Genomic DNA, 13,730 nt, shown 5'->3' on the forward strand with positions numbered 1-13,730 from the left:
ATTGCGCGCATCTGCCTGTGTAGTCCGTGGCGACGACGCCGTAGTCGATAAGCTTCTTCTTTTTCTCTAACTTCTTGTTCTCTATCTTGTTATTCATCCTCCGTTGTTGCCATTTCTAATATAAAGTAGTGTAAAGTTCTTACTTATATCTGTCAGTAAACTCGCCATGAAAGCGCTAAAACATACCGGTGTAGTGAGTTTACATTATTCACCCAACAAACTTTAGTTATTAGAGACTTCCGTTTGGACGTTTGTTGTTTCCGGATGAGGAGATGCTGCTCCATTATTGATTGAAGTAAAGTCTGAATGTCATTAAAACAGTTAGCGCCATCTTTTGACACTCCTTCCACTCCCGTCCTTGCACGCTACACCGCTACAACAAAGATGACGGGGAGAAGACGCCGTCGAAGGTGAGCCACGTAAATAAGACCGCCCACAAAACGGCGCATTCTGAAGCAATTTGAAGATCTATGCAACATTTTGAGCAATGAACCAGCATTACATGTTATGTAGACCACAAGGAAGTCTTTTACATTTAGAACAAAATGAAAGTTGGAGGCGTTATAAATGAAGCGTATTCAAACAACTTAATGAAGTCATTTTGATTGTGATTTGCATTCATAGTCACAGGAACATTTGAGGAAATTAGGCCGTTCCTTGATCATCCGAGCTCTAATGATCGAGCTCTCCCCCGTGATGTTTTCTTCCAAACATTGTGACGCATTCCAAGAACATTCCAGCATCAAATTCCTAATGTGACCCCCCACCCCCTTCCTCCCCTCTGGACATCAGGAAGTAGGCTGCACCGCTTCACAGTGAGCACAAATTAAAGCTCGTTAGGCAGGACTGTGCCTCTCAATGGAGGACTTCTCCTTCTTCTTCCTCCTTTCTGGCCTAAATGACAGGAATTCTTGTATGTTGTCTGTTCCGGAGGTGGCGTGGGTTTTTTCAGGATTGAAATTTCCGCTGACCAAAACCGTTAAAATCCTGACCTCCTGTTTGCATTATGTGATGTGTTTATTCCATTGCACTATTAACATACTGTACATACAGTGCACCTAGATCAGGGGTCGGCAACCCAAAATGTTGAAAGAGCCTTATTGGACCAAAAATACAAAAACAAATCTGTCTGGAGCCGCAAAAAATTAAAAGCAATAATACATACAGATAGTGTGTCACGAGATATAAATTGAATTAATATGACTTAAAGGAAACTAAATGAGCTCAAATATAGCTACAAATGAGGCATAATTATGTAATATGTACATATAGCTAGCCTAAATAGCATGTTAGCATCGATTAGCTCGCAGTCATGCAGTGACCAAATATGTCTGATTAGCACTCCACACAAGTCAATAACATCAACAAAACTCACCTTTGTGGATTCATGCACAACGTTAAAAGTTTGGTGGACAAAATGAGACAGAAAAAGAAGTGGCATAAAACACGTCCTAGAAAGTCGCAGAAAGATATACGTGTAAACAAACTACGGTGAGTTCAAGGACTGCAAAAATTAGTAGGACAAAACGGCGCTCGCCAAATACTCGAATCAGTGAAGCATGTTTAATATAAACAGTGTGCTTTATAACAATTAGGGAGGTTTGTGTCATGTTTGTCCTCCTACAGAAACCATATTAAAACAAAAAAAAATTTTTTTTGCCCCTCAACTTTTTCCATTTTTCATACATTTTTGAAAAAGCTCCAGAGAGCCACTAGGGCGGCGCTAAAGAGCCGCATGCGGCTCTAGAGCTGCGGGTTGCCGACCCCTGACCTAGATGAACATACTGTACATACAGTGCACCTAGATGAACATACTGTACATACAGTGCATCCAGAAAGTATTCACAGCGCCTCAGCTGTTCCACATTTTGTTAGGTTACAGCCTTATTCCAAAATGAAAAAAAAAAAAAAAAAAAAAATTCCCTCAAAATTCTACACACAATACCCCATAATGACATTCTGAAGTTAAAAAAAAAAAAAAAGGTTTGTAAATGTTTTAAAAATTAGAAAAAACATGTGTCAAACTCATGATTTGGCCCGCCACACTGCAAAAAGTCAGTGGTCAAAAACAAGAAAAAAAATCAATAGAAATGAGGGGTATTTTATTTGAACTAAGCAAAATGATCTGCCAATAGAACAAGAAAATGTGGCTTGTCGAGACTTTCCAACACATGTACAAACCCCGTTTCCATATGAGTTGGGAAATTGTGTTAGATGTAAATATAAACGGAATACAATGATTTGCTAATCCTTTTCAACCCATATTCAGTTGAATATGCTACAAAGACAAATAATCATTAACTTTAGAATTTGATGCCAGCAACACGTGACAAAAAAGTTGGGAAATTTGGCAATAAATACTGGTAAAGTTGAGGAATGCTCATCAAACACTTATTTGGAACATCCCACAAGTGTGCAGGCAAATTGGGAACAGGCGGGTGCCATGATTGGGTATAAAAGTAGATTCCATGAAATGCTCAGTCATTCACAAACAAGGATGGGGCAAGGGTCACCACTTCGTCAACAAATGCGTGAGCAAATTGTTGAACAGTTTAAGAAAAACATTTCTCAACCAGCTACTGCAAGGAATTTAGGGATTTCACCATCTTCGCTCTGTAATATCATCAAAGGGTTCAGAGAATCTGGAGAAATCACTGCACGTAAGCAGCTAAGCCCGTGACCTTCGAACCCTCAGGCTGTACTGCATCAACAAGCGACATAAGTGTGTAAAGGATATCACCACATGGGCTCAGGAACACTTCAGAAACCCACTGTCGGTAACTACAGTTGGTCGCTACATCTGTAAGTGCAAGTTAAAACTCCTATGCAAGGCGAAAACCGTTTTATCAACAACACCCAGAAACGCCGTCGGCTTCGCTGGGCCTGAGCTCATCTAAGATGGACTGATACAAAGTGGAAAAGTGTTCTGTGGTCTGACAAGTCCACATTTCAAATTGTTTTTGGAAACTGTGGACGTCGTGTCCTACGGACCAAAGAGGAAAAGAACCATCCGGATTGTTATAGGTGCAAAGTTGAAAAGCCAGCATGTGTGATGGTATGGGGGTGTATTAGTGCCCAAGACATGGGTAACTTACACATCTGTGAAGGTGCCATTAATGCTGAAAGGTACATTCAGGTTTTGGAGCAACAAATGTTGCCATCCAAGCAACGTTACCATGGACGCCCCTGCTTATTTCAACAAGACAATGCCAAGCCACGTGTTACATCAACGTGGCTTCATAGTAAAAGAGTGCAGGTACTAGACTGGCCTGCCTGTAGTCCAGACCTGTCTCCCATTGAAAATGTGTGGCGCATTATGAAGCCTAAAATAGCACAACGGAGACCCCCGGACTGTTGAACAACTTAAGCTGTACATCAAGCAAGAATGGGAAAGAATTCCACCTGAGAAGCTTCAAAAATGTGTCTCCTCAGTTCCCAAACGTTTACTGAGTGTTGTTAAAAGGAAAGGCCATGTAACACAGTGGTGAACATGCCCTTTCCCAACTACTTTGGCACGTGTTGCAGCCATGAAATTCTAAGTTAATTATTATTTGCAAGAAAAAAATAAAGTTTATGAGTTTGAACATCAAATATGTTGTCTTTGTAGTGCATTCAATTGAATATGGGTTGAAAAGGATTTGCAAATCATTGTATTCCGTTTATATTTACATCTAACACAATTTCCCAACTCATATGGAAATGGGGTTTGTAAAATTAGCCAACCTTAATGAACCCAAAATACCTTAAAATAAGTATATTCTCACTAATAACAACTGCTGCCCCCACGACCTCAGAGGATATGTTTGAAAAAAGGCAAATATTTTAGCCATCTTTTGTATTGAAGGGGGAATTGCAAACTTCCTGTTGATTTTAGCTGGGGGTTGTCAGTGTATGTAATATAGGTCTAAGTGAGACCTACATAGAGGTTTGGGCTTCCTTGATTGGGCTGCTGCCCCCGCGACCTCAGAGGAGATGTTTGAAAAAAGGCACGTTTTTTTAGCCATCTTTTGTATTGAAGGGGGAATTGCAAACTTCCTGTTGATTTTAGCTGGGGGTTGTCAGTGTATGTAATATAGGTCTAAGTGAGACCTACATAGAGGTTTGGGCTTCCCTGATTGGGCTGCTGCCCCCGCGACCTCAGAGGAGATGTTTGAAAAAAAGGCAAGTTTTTTTAGCCATCTTTTGTATTGAAGGGGGAATTGCAAACTTCCTGTTGATTTTAGCTGTGGGTTGTCAGTGTATGAAATATAGGTCTAAGTGAGACCTACATTGAGGTTTTTGTTTCATGTGTCTCTGACATTCCTACTGGGAGTTAGAGGCAGTTTTGTCTGAGCAGGGTGCGGCCATCTTGAGACGGCAGCAGCATCAGCGCAGCGGTTCTTTGAGGGCTCATAAAATCCAAACCGGAGCAGTAATTAAAACTCTTTCATCAACTTTTAATCAGAAGGGTTCAATCTCTCCTGTGCGTATTTGAAGCCGACACGACAAACGCGCTCAGAGGAGATAATGTTTGAAAAAAAGTGACTGTTTTTACACAACTTTTGTTTTGAAGGGGGAATTGCAAACTTCCTGTTGAATTTAGCTGAGGGTTGTCAGTGTATGTAATATAGGTCTAAGTGAGACCTACATAGAGGTTTGGGCTTCCCTGATTGGGCTGCTGCCCCCGCGACCTCAAAGGAGATGTTTGAAAAAAGGCAAATATTTTAGCCATCTTTTGTATTGAAGGGGAAATTGCAAACTTCCTGTTGATTTTAGCTGGGGGTTGTCAGTGTACGTAATATAGGTCTAAGTGAGACCTACATAGAGGTTTGGGCTTCCCTGATTGGGCTGCTGCCCCCGCGACCTCAAAGGAGATGTTTGAAAAAAGGCAAATATTTTAGCCATCTTTTGTATTGAAGGGGAAATTGCAAACTTCCTGTTGATTTTAGCTGGGGGTTGTCAGTGTATGAAATATAGGTCTAAGTGAGACCTACATTGAGGTTTTTGTTTCATGTGTCTCTGACATTCCTACTGGGAGTTAGAGGCAGTTTTGTCTGAGCAGGGTGCGGCCATCTTGAGACGGCAGCAGCGCAGCAGCATCAGCGCAGTGGTTCTTTGAGGGCTCATGAAATCCAAACCCGAGCAGTAATTAAAACTCTTTCATCAATTTTTCTCCTGTGCTAATTTGAAGCCGACACAACAAACGCGCTCAGAGGAGATCATGTTTGAAAAAAGGTGACTGTTTTTACACAACTTTTGTTTTGAAGGGGGCATTGCAAACTTCCTGTTGATTTTGGCTGGGGGTTGTCAGGGTTTGAAATATATGTCTAAGTGAGACCTACATAGAGGTTTTTGTTTCATGCCTCTACGACATTCCTACTGGGAGTTACAGGCAGTTTTGTCTGAGCAGGGTGCGGCCATCTTGAGACGGCAGCAGCGCAGCAGCATCAGCACAGCGGTTCTTTGAGGGCTCATGAAATCCAAACCCGAGCAGTAATTAAAACTCTTTCATCAATTTTTCTCCTGTGCTAATTTGAAGCCGACACAACAAACGCGCTCAGAGGAGATCATGTTTGAAAAAAGGTGACTGTTTTTACACAACTTTTGTTTTGAAGGGGGAATTACAAACTTCCTGTTGATTTTTGCTGGAGGTTGTCAGCGTATGAAATATAGGTCTAAGTGAGACCTACATAGAGGTTTTTTGTTTCATGTCTCTACGACATTCCTACTGGGAGTTAGAGGCAGTTTTGTCTGAGCAGGGTGCGGCCACCTTGAGACGGCAGCAGCGCAGCAGCATCAGCGAAGCGGTTCTTTGAGGGCTCATAAAATCCAAACCGGAGCAGTAATTAAAACTCTTTTATCAATTTTTAATCAAAAGAGTTCAATCTCTCTCCTGTGCGTATTTGAAGCCGACACGACAAACGCGCTCAGAGGAGATAATGTTTGAAAAAAGGTGACTGTTTTTACACAACTTTTGTTTTGAAGGGGGCATTGCAAACTTCCTGTTGATTTTGGCTGGGGGTTGTCAGTGTATGTAATATATGTCTAAGTGAGACCTACTTAGAGGTTTTTGTTTCATGTCTCTACGACATTCCTACTGGGAGTTACAGGCAGTTTTGTCTGTGTTTTCTTCCTAGGGGGCGCTAGAGCGCAATTTTGAGTTTTGGGGTTTGGTTTTTTGATTAGATCGCAATTTTCGCCAGTCCTGATGTGTGTCCAATTTGGTGAGTTTTGAAGCATGTTAAGGGGGTCAAATTACAGCTCAAATAGGCGGCGGTATAATAATAAAAAATGCTAGAAATTCAATAATAATCAAAAGCACAGCAATTAATTTGATAACATCATGAGGTGAATTCTTACACATTTATATTCATAAATTATATACGGTTACAAGGGGCCCTCTTAGGGCAGCCATAACTGCGATGTGGCCCTCGGTGCAACCGTGTTCCACACCCCTGCAATTCACCATAATGACAATGTGAACATTTGTTTTTTTTAATATATATATATATTGACCAAAAGCTGTACATATACTTATGTACAATTTTTGGTTTATTTTTTTTACTTTTAATATATTTGCAAAACATAAAAAAAAAAATAATAATAATAATAGTTCACAATGTCATTTTGGGGTATTGTGTGTAGAATTTTGAGGACAAAAGAGATTTATTCCATTTTGGAATAAGGCTGTAACATAAGAAAATGTGGAAAAAGTGAAGCGCTGTGAATCCATTCTAGATGTATATAGTTTACAGTATAAATTACAAATTCAATAGGTCCTTATGTCCCATTGCATAAGGACTCCCTTTGGGAGTCCTTTTACAATGGGCCATGCGGGCCCTAATAAAGACATGTACATACAGTATCATTAATACGCACAATACAAAGCAGAATGGGTCTGAACATCAATTCCCACACATCTGCCGGCTTCCAACTCTGGGAAACTTCCCGTGGGGGGAGAGAAAAAAAGGGGCCCCTGAACTCTGACCTTGCAGTGCAGGACCACCACGTGCTGCGGGTCGGAGGTCAGCCACGTCTCCATGGCCTTGCATATGGCGCAGATCTTGTCCAGCGGCGGGGCGTGGAGGTCGGGCCAGCCGAAGTCGTGGACCTGGTGTGGCACCGCTGCGATTCAGGCAACCGGGAAGGTAATCGGCGAGGAAACGCAAGGAGAAGCGCTTACCTTTGGGTTGAGTCGACTCATGTCGTGACGCCTCTCGGAGAGATTGAGGAGCTGGAAGACAGGAAATGATCGATCTGTGAAAACTGATCAGCAATATCTTTGGAAAAGATCAACTTTTGATAGATCTCATGACTGTGGCGAGTGAATGTTATTCTCTACATCTTTTTCACCACTTCTGAGAAAACTTGGCTCACCATAATAACCAACATTACAACGTGGTAGCACAGGAGGCCTAGGTATTCATTAAAAACAAGTACAAACCCCGTTTCCATATGAGTTGGGAAGTTGTGTTGGATGTAAATATAAACGGAATACAATGATTTGCAAATCATTTTCAACCCATATTCAGTTGAATATGCTACAAAGACAAAAAACTTTATTTTTTTCTTGCAAATAATAATTAACTTAGAATTTCATGGCTGCAACACGTGCCAAAGTAGTTGGGAAAGGGCATGTTCACCACTGTGTTACATGGCCTTTCCTTTTAACAACACTCAGTAAAGGTTTGGGAACTGAGGAGACACATTTTTGAAGCTTCTCAGGTGGAATTCTTTCCCATTCTTGCTTGATGTACAGCTTAAGTTGTTCAACAGTCCGGGGGTCTCCGTTGTGCTATTTTAGGCTTCACATTTTCAATGGGAGACAGGTCTGGACTACAGGCAGGCCAGTCTAGTACCCGCACTCTTTTACTATGAAGCCACGTTGATGCAACACGTGGCTTGGCATTGTCTTGCTGAAATAAGCAGGGGCGTCCATGGTAACGTTGCTTAGATGGCAACATATGTTGCTTCAAAACCTGTATGTACCTTTCAGCGTTAATGGCGCCTTCACAGATGTGTAAGTTACCCATGTCTTGGGCACTAATACACCCCCATACCATCACACATGCCGGCTTTTCAACTTTGCGCCTATAACAATCCGGATGGTTCTTTTCCTCTTTGGTCCGGAGGACACGACGTCCACAGTTTCCAAAAACAATTTGAAATGTGGACTCGTCAGACCACAGAACACTTTTCCACTTTGTATCAGTCCATCTTAGATGAGCTCAGGCCCAGCGAAGCCGACGGCGTTTCTGGGTGTTGTTGATAAACGGTTTTCGCCTTGCATAGGAGAGTTTTAACTTGCACTTACAGATGTAGCGACCAACTGTAGTTACTGACAGTGGGTTTCTGAAGTGTTCCTGAGCCCATGTGGTGATATCCTTTACACACTGATGTCGCTTGTTGATGCAGGGATCGAAGGTCACGGGCTTAGCTATGATATTACGGACCGTAGATGGTGAAATCCCTAAATTCCTTGCAATAGCTGGTTGAGAAAGGTTTTTCTTAAACTGTTCAACAATTTGCTCACGCATTTGTTGACAAAGTGGTGACCCTCGCCCCATCCTTGTTTGTGAATGACTGAGCATTTCATGGAATCTACTTTTATACCCAATCATGGCACCCACCTGTTCCCAATGTGCCTGTTCACCTGTGGGATGTTCCAAATAAGTGTTTGATGAGCATTCCTCAACTTTATCAGTATTTATTGCCACCTTTCCCAACTTCTTTGTCACGTGTTGCTGGCATCAAATTCTAAAGTTAATGATTATTTGCAAAAAAATAAAAAAGTTTATCAGTTTGAACATCAAATATGTTGTCTTTGTAGCATATTCAACTGAATATGGGTTGAAAATGATTAGCAAATCATTGTATTCCGTTTATATTTACATCTAACACAATTTCCCAACTCATATGGAAACGGGGTTTGTATATTTATTGTTTATGGCCACTGTAACAGTACACACAGTTTGAACAGTAACACTGTGTTTGAATATAGAAAAATAAAACACTAGATGGAGCCACATGAGGGCAGCTGGAGTCTATCCCAGCTGCATTTTGGGAACATTCTCTTGCCAGTCAACTCATAGACAGACAACTATCCGTCCTGTCTCTATAGCAATTGTCGTCATTCAGATCACAGGTATGCTGGAACCTATCCCAGCTTTACTTTTAGAACTCCCTGGGTTGCTTGTCAAACAGATTGTATGGCACATATGGACAAACCGCCTGCAGTGATTTTACCCTTATTGGGGTCACGGGTGAGCAGGAGCCTATTACAGCTGCATTTTGAGTGCACACTGGGCTGTTTGACAGTCAATCATGGGGAACATTTAGACAATTAGCAACCCATTCATCACAATGCTATAGCGACTGTCCTCATTAGGGTGACAGGTGAGCTGGAGCCTATCCCAGCTTTATTTGGAGAACACCCCAGATTGCTTGCCAGTCATATCATATGGCACTAATAGACAGACAACCATCCATTTTGTATAGTGACTGTCCTCATTAGGGTCACGTGTGAGCTGGAGCCTATCCCAGCTGCATTTTGAGTACACACTAGGCTGTTTGACAGTCAATTATGGGGAACATTTAGACAATTAACAATCCATTTATCAAAATTCTATAGCAATTGTGCTCATTAGGGTGACAGGTGAGCTGGAGCCTATCCCAGCTTTATTTTGAGAACACCCCAGATTGCTTGCCAGTCAATAATAGGACACGTATAAACAGACAACCATCCATTTTCTATAGCGATTGTCCTCATTAGGGTGACAGGTGAGCTGGAGCCTATCCCAGCTTTATTTTGAGAACACCCCAGCTTGCTTGCCAGTCATATCATAGGGCACATACAGACAAACATCCATCCAATTGATCATAGGACACTTATAAACAGACAACCATCCATCCATTTTCTATAGCAATTTTCCTCATGAGGGTCACAGGTAAGCTGGAGCCTATCCCAGCTGACCTTTGACTGAGATGTGGACCTGTACTGCTTGCCAGTCAAACTGTATGACACATATAGACAAAATCCATCCATCCATATTTCTACAGCGCGTGTCCTAAGAGTCACATATGAGCTGGAGCCTATCACAGCTGCATTTTGAGTACAAACTCGGCTGTTTGACAGTTCATTAAGGGGGACATGTAGACAATTAACAATCCATTTATCAAAATTCTATTGCGATTTTCCTTATTAGGGTGACAGGTGACCTGGAGCCTATCCCAGCTTTATTTGGAGAACACCCCAGATTGCTTGCCAGTCAATCATAGGACACATATAGACAGACAACTATCCATTTTTTATAGTAATTGTCCTCATTGGGATTACAGGTGAGCTGGAACCTATCCCAGCTGCATTTATAGAACACCCCTGCCTGCTTGTCAGTCAATTATAGGACACATAAACAGACAAGCATCCATCCATTTTCTATAGCGATTGTCCTCATTAGGGCCACAGGTGAGCTGGAGCCAATCCCAGCTGACCTTTGACTGAGATGTGGACCTGGATTGCATGCCAGTCATACTGTATGGCACATATAGACAAACTATCATCTATCCTCTTTCTACAGCACATGTTCTAAGGGTCACATGTGAGCTGGAGTCTACCCCAGCATTATCTGGAGAACCGCTGGGATTGCTAGCCAGTCAAATCGTAGGGCACATATAGACAGACAAACATCCACTGGCTATAGCGATTGTCCTCATTAGGGTCACAGGTGAGCTGGAACCTATCCCAGCTGCATTTATAGAACACCCCTGTCTGCTTGCCTATCAATCATAGGACACATATAAACAAACAACCATCCATCCATTTTCTATAGCGGTTTTCTTCATTAGCGTCACAGGTAAGCTGGAGCCTATCATAGGGCACATAGAAACAAACACCCATCCATTTCCTACAGCAACTGTCCTCTTCAGAGTCACAGGTGAGCTGGAACCTATCCCAGCTGCATTTATAGAACACCCCTGTCTGCTTGCCAGTCAATCATATAAACAAACAACCATCCATCCATTTTCTATAGCGGTGACTCATTAGGGTCACAGGTGAGCTGGAGCCTATCCCAGCTGACCTTAGACTGAGATGTGGACCTGGACTGTGTGCCAGTCATACTGTACGGCACATATAAACAAACAGCCATCCATCCATTTTATACAGTGCATGTCCCAAGAGTCACAGATGAGCTGGAGCCTATCCCAGCTGCATTTTTATTACACCCAGGGCTGCTTTCCAGTCAATCATTGGGCCCATATAGACCAACTGTCATCCATCCTCTTTCTACAGCACATGTTCAAAGGCTCACAGGTGAGCTGGAGTCTACCCCAGCTTTATCTGAAGAACCGCTGGGATTGCTTGCCAGTCAAATCATAGGGCACATATAGACAGACAAACATCCATCCTCTTTCTACAGCACATGTTCAAAGGGTCACAGATGAGCTGGAGCCTATCCCAGCTGCACTTTTAGTACACCCAGGGCTGCTTTCCAGTCAATCATTGGGCCCATATAGACCAACTGTCATCCATCCTCTTTCTACAGCACATGTTCAAAGGGTCACAGGTGAGCTGGAATCTACCCCAGCTTCATCTGGAGAACCGCTGGGATTGCTTGCCAGTCAAATGATTGGGCACATATAGACAGACAAACATCCATCCTCTTTCTACAGCACATGTTCAAAGGGTCACAGATGCGCTGGAGCCTATCCCAGCTGCACTTTTAGTACACCCAGGGCTGCTTTCCAGTCAATCATTGGGCCCATATAGACCAACTGTCATCCATCCTCTTTCTACAGCACATGTTCAAAGGGTCACAGGTGAGCTGGAGTCTACCCCAGCTTTATCTGGAGAACCGCTGGGATTGCTTGCCAGTCAAATCATAGGACACATATAGACAGACAACCATCCATTCATTTTCTATAGCGATTTTCCTCATTAGGGTCACAGGTGAGCTGGAGTCTATCCCAGCCTCATCTGAAGAACCGCTGGGATTGCTTGCCAGTCAAATCATAGGACACATATAGACAGACAAACATCCATCCTCTTTCTACAGCACATGTTCAAAGGGTCACAGGTGAGCTGGAGTCTACCCCAGCTTTATCTGGAGAACCGCTGGGATTGCTTGCCATTCAAATCATAGGACACATATAAACAGACAACCATCCATCCATTTTCTATAGTGATTTTCCTCATTAGGGTCTCAGGTGAGCTGGAGTCTATCCCAGCTTTATCTGGAGAACCGCTGGGATTGCTTGCCAGTCAAATCATAGGACACATATAGACAGACAAATATCCACTGGCTATAGCGATTGTCCTCATTGGAGTCACAGGTGAGCTGGAACCTATCCCAGCTGCATTTATAGAACACCCCTTTCTGCTTGCCTGTCAATCATAGGACACATATAAACAGACAAACATCCGTCCATTTTCTATAGTGATTTTCCTCATTAGGGTCTCAGGTGAGCTGGAGTCTATCCCAGCTTCATCTGGAGAACCGCTGGGATTGCTTGCCAGTCAAATCATTGGGCACATATAGACAGACAAACATCCATCCTCTTTCTACAGCACATGTTCAAAGGGTCACAGATGAGCTGGAGCCTATCCCAGCTGCACTTTTAGTACACCCAGGGCTGCTTTCCAGTCAATCATTGGGCCCATATAGACCAACTGTCATCCATCCTCTTTCTACAGCACATGTTCAAAGGGTCACAGGTGAGCTGGAGTCTACCCCAGCTTTATCTGGAGAACCGCTGGGATTGCTTGCCAGTCAAATCATAGGACACATATAAACAGACAAACATCCATCCATTTTCTATAGTGATTTTCCTCATTAGGGTCTCAGGTGAGCTGGAGTCTATCCCAGCCTCATCTGGAGAACCGCTGGGATTGCTTGCCAATCAAATCATTGGGCACATATAGACAGACAAACATCCATCCTCTTTCTACAGCACATGTTCAAAGGATCACAGGTGAGCTGGAGTCTACCCCAGCTTTATCTGGAGAACCGCTGGGATTGCTTGCCAGTCAAATCATAGGACACATATAAACAGACAAACATCCATCCAGTTTCTATAGTGATTTTCCTCATTAGGGTCTCAGGTGAGCTGGAGTCTATCCCAGCTTCATCTGGAGAACCGCTGGGATTGCTTGCCAGTCAAATCATAGGACACATATAGACAGACAAACATCCATCCTCTTTCTACAGCACATGTTCAAAGGGTCACAGATGAGCTGGAGCCTATCCCAGCTGCATTTTTATTACACCCAGGGCTGCTTTCCAGTCAATCATTGGGCCCATATAGACCAACTGTCATCCATCCTCTTTCTACAGCACATGTTCAAAGGGTCACAGGTGAGCTGGAGTCTACCCCAGCTTTATCTGGCGAACCGCTGGGATTGCTTGCCAGTCAAATCATAGGACACATATAAACAGACAACCATCCGTCCATTTTCTATAGCGATTTTCCTCATTAGGGTCTCAGGTGAGCTGGAGTCTATCCCAGCCTCATCTGAAGAACCGCTGGGATTGCTTGCCAGTCAAATCATTGGGCACATATAGACAGACAAACATCCATCCTCTTTCTACAGCACATGTTCAAAGGGTCACAGATGAGCTGGAGCCTATCCCAGCTGCACTTTTAGTACACCCAGGGCTGCTTTCCAGTCAATCATTGGGCCCATATAGACCAACTGTCATCCATCCTCTTTCTACAGCACATGTTCAAAGGGTCACAGGTGAGCTGGAGTCTAC

General features: G+C 43.0%; 1 protein-coding gene across 3 annotated transcripts in view; it reads right to left on the reverse strand.

Moving 5' to 3' along the window:
* tns2a (tensin 2a) overlaps positions 1-13,730 on the reverse strand; it is a 220,920-nt gene that overhangs the window by 49,523 nt on the left and 157,667 nt on the right. For all 3 annotated transcript variants that reach the window (XM_061974002.1, XM_061973993.1, XM_061974011.1), the window contains exons 8-9: positions 7,163-7,213; positions 6,968-7,090 (exon numbers count right to left, since the gene is read on the reverse strand). In XM_061974002.1, the coding sequence (XP_061829986.1) occupies positions 6,968-7,090; positions 7,163-7,213 (174 nt within the window). The remainder of the gene's footprint in view (positions 1-6,967; positions 7,091-7,162; positions 7,214-13,730) is intronic.

The sequence above is a fragment of the Nerophis lumbriciformis genome, linkage group LG01 (genome assembly GCF_033978685.3).
Source record: "Nerophis lumbriciformis linkage group LG01, RoL_Nlum_v2.1, whole genome shotgun sequence".
In the NCBI taxonomy this organism is placed as follows: Eukaryota; Metazoa; Chordata; class Actinopteri; order Syngnathiformes; family Syngnathidae; genus Nerophis; species Nerophis lumbriciformis.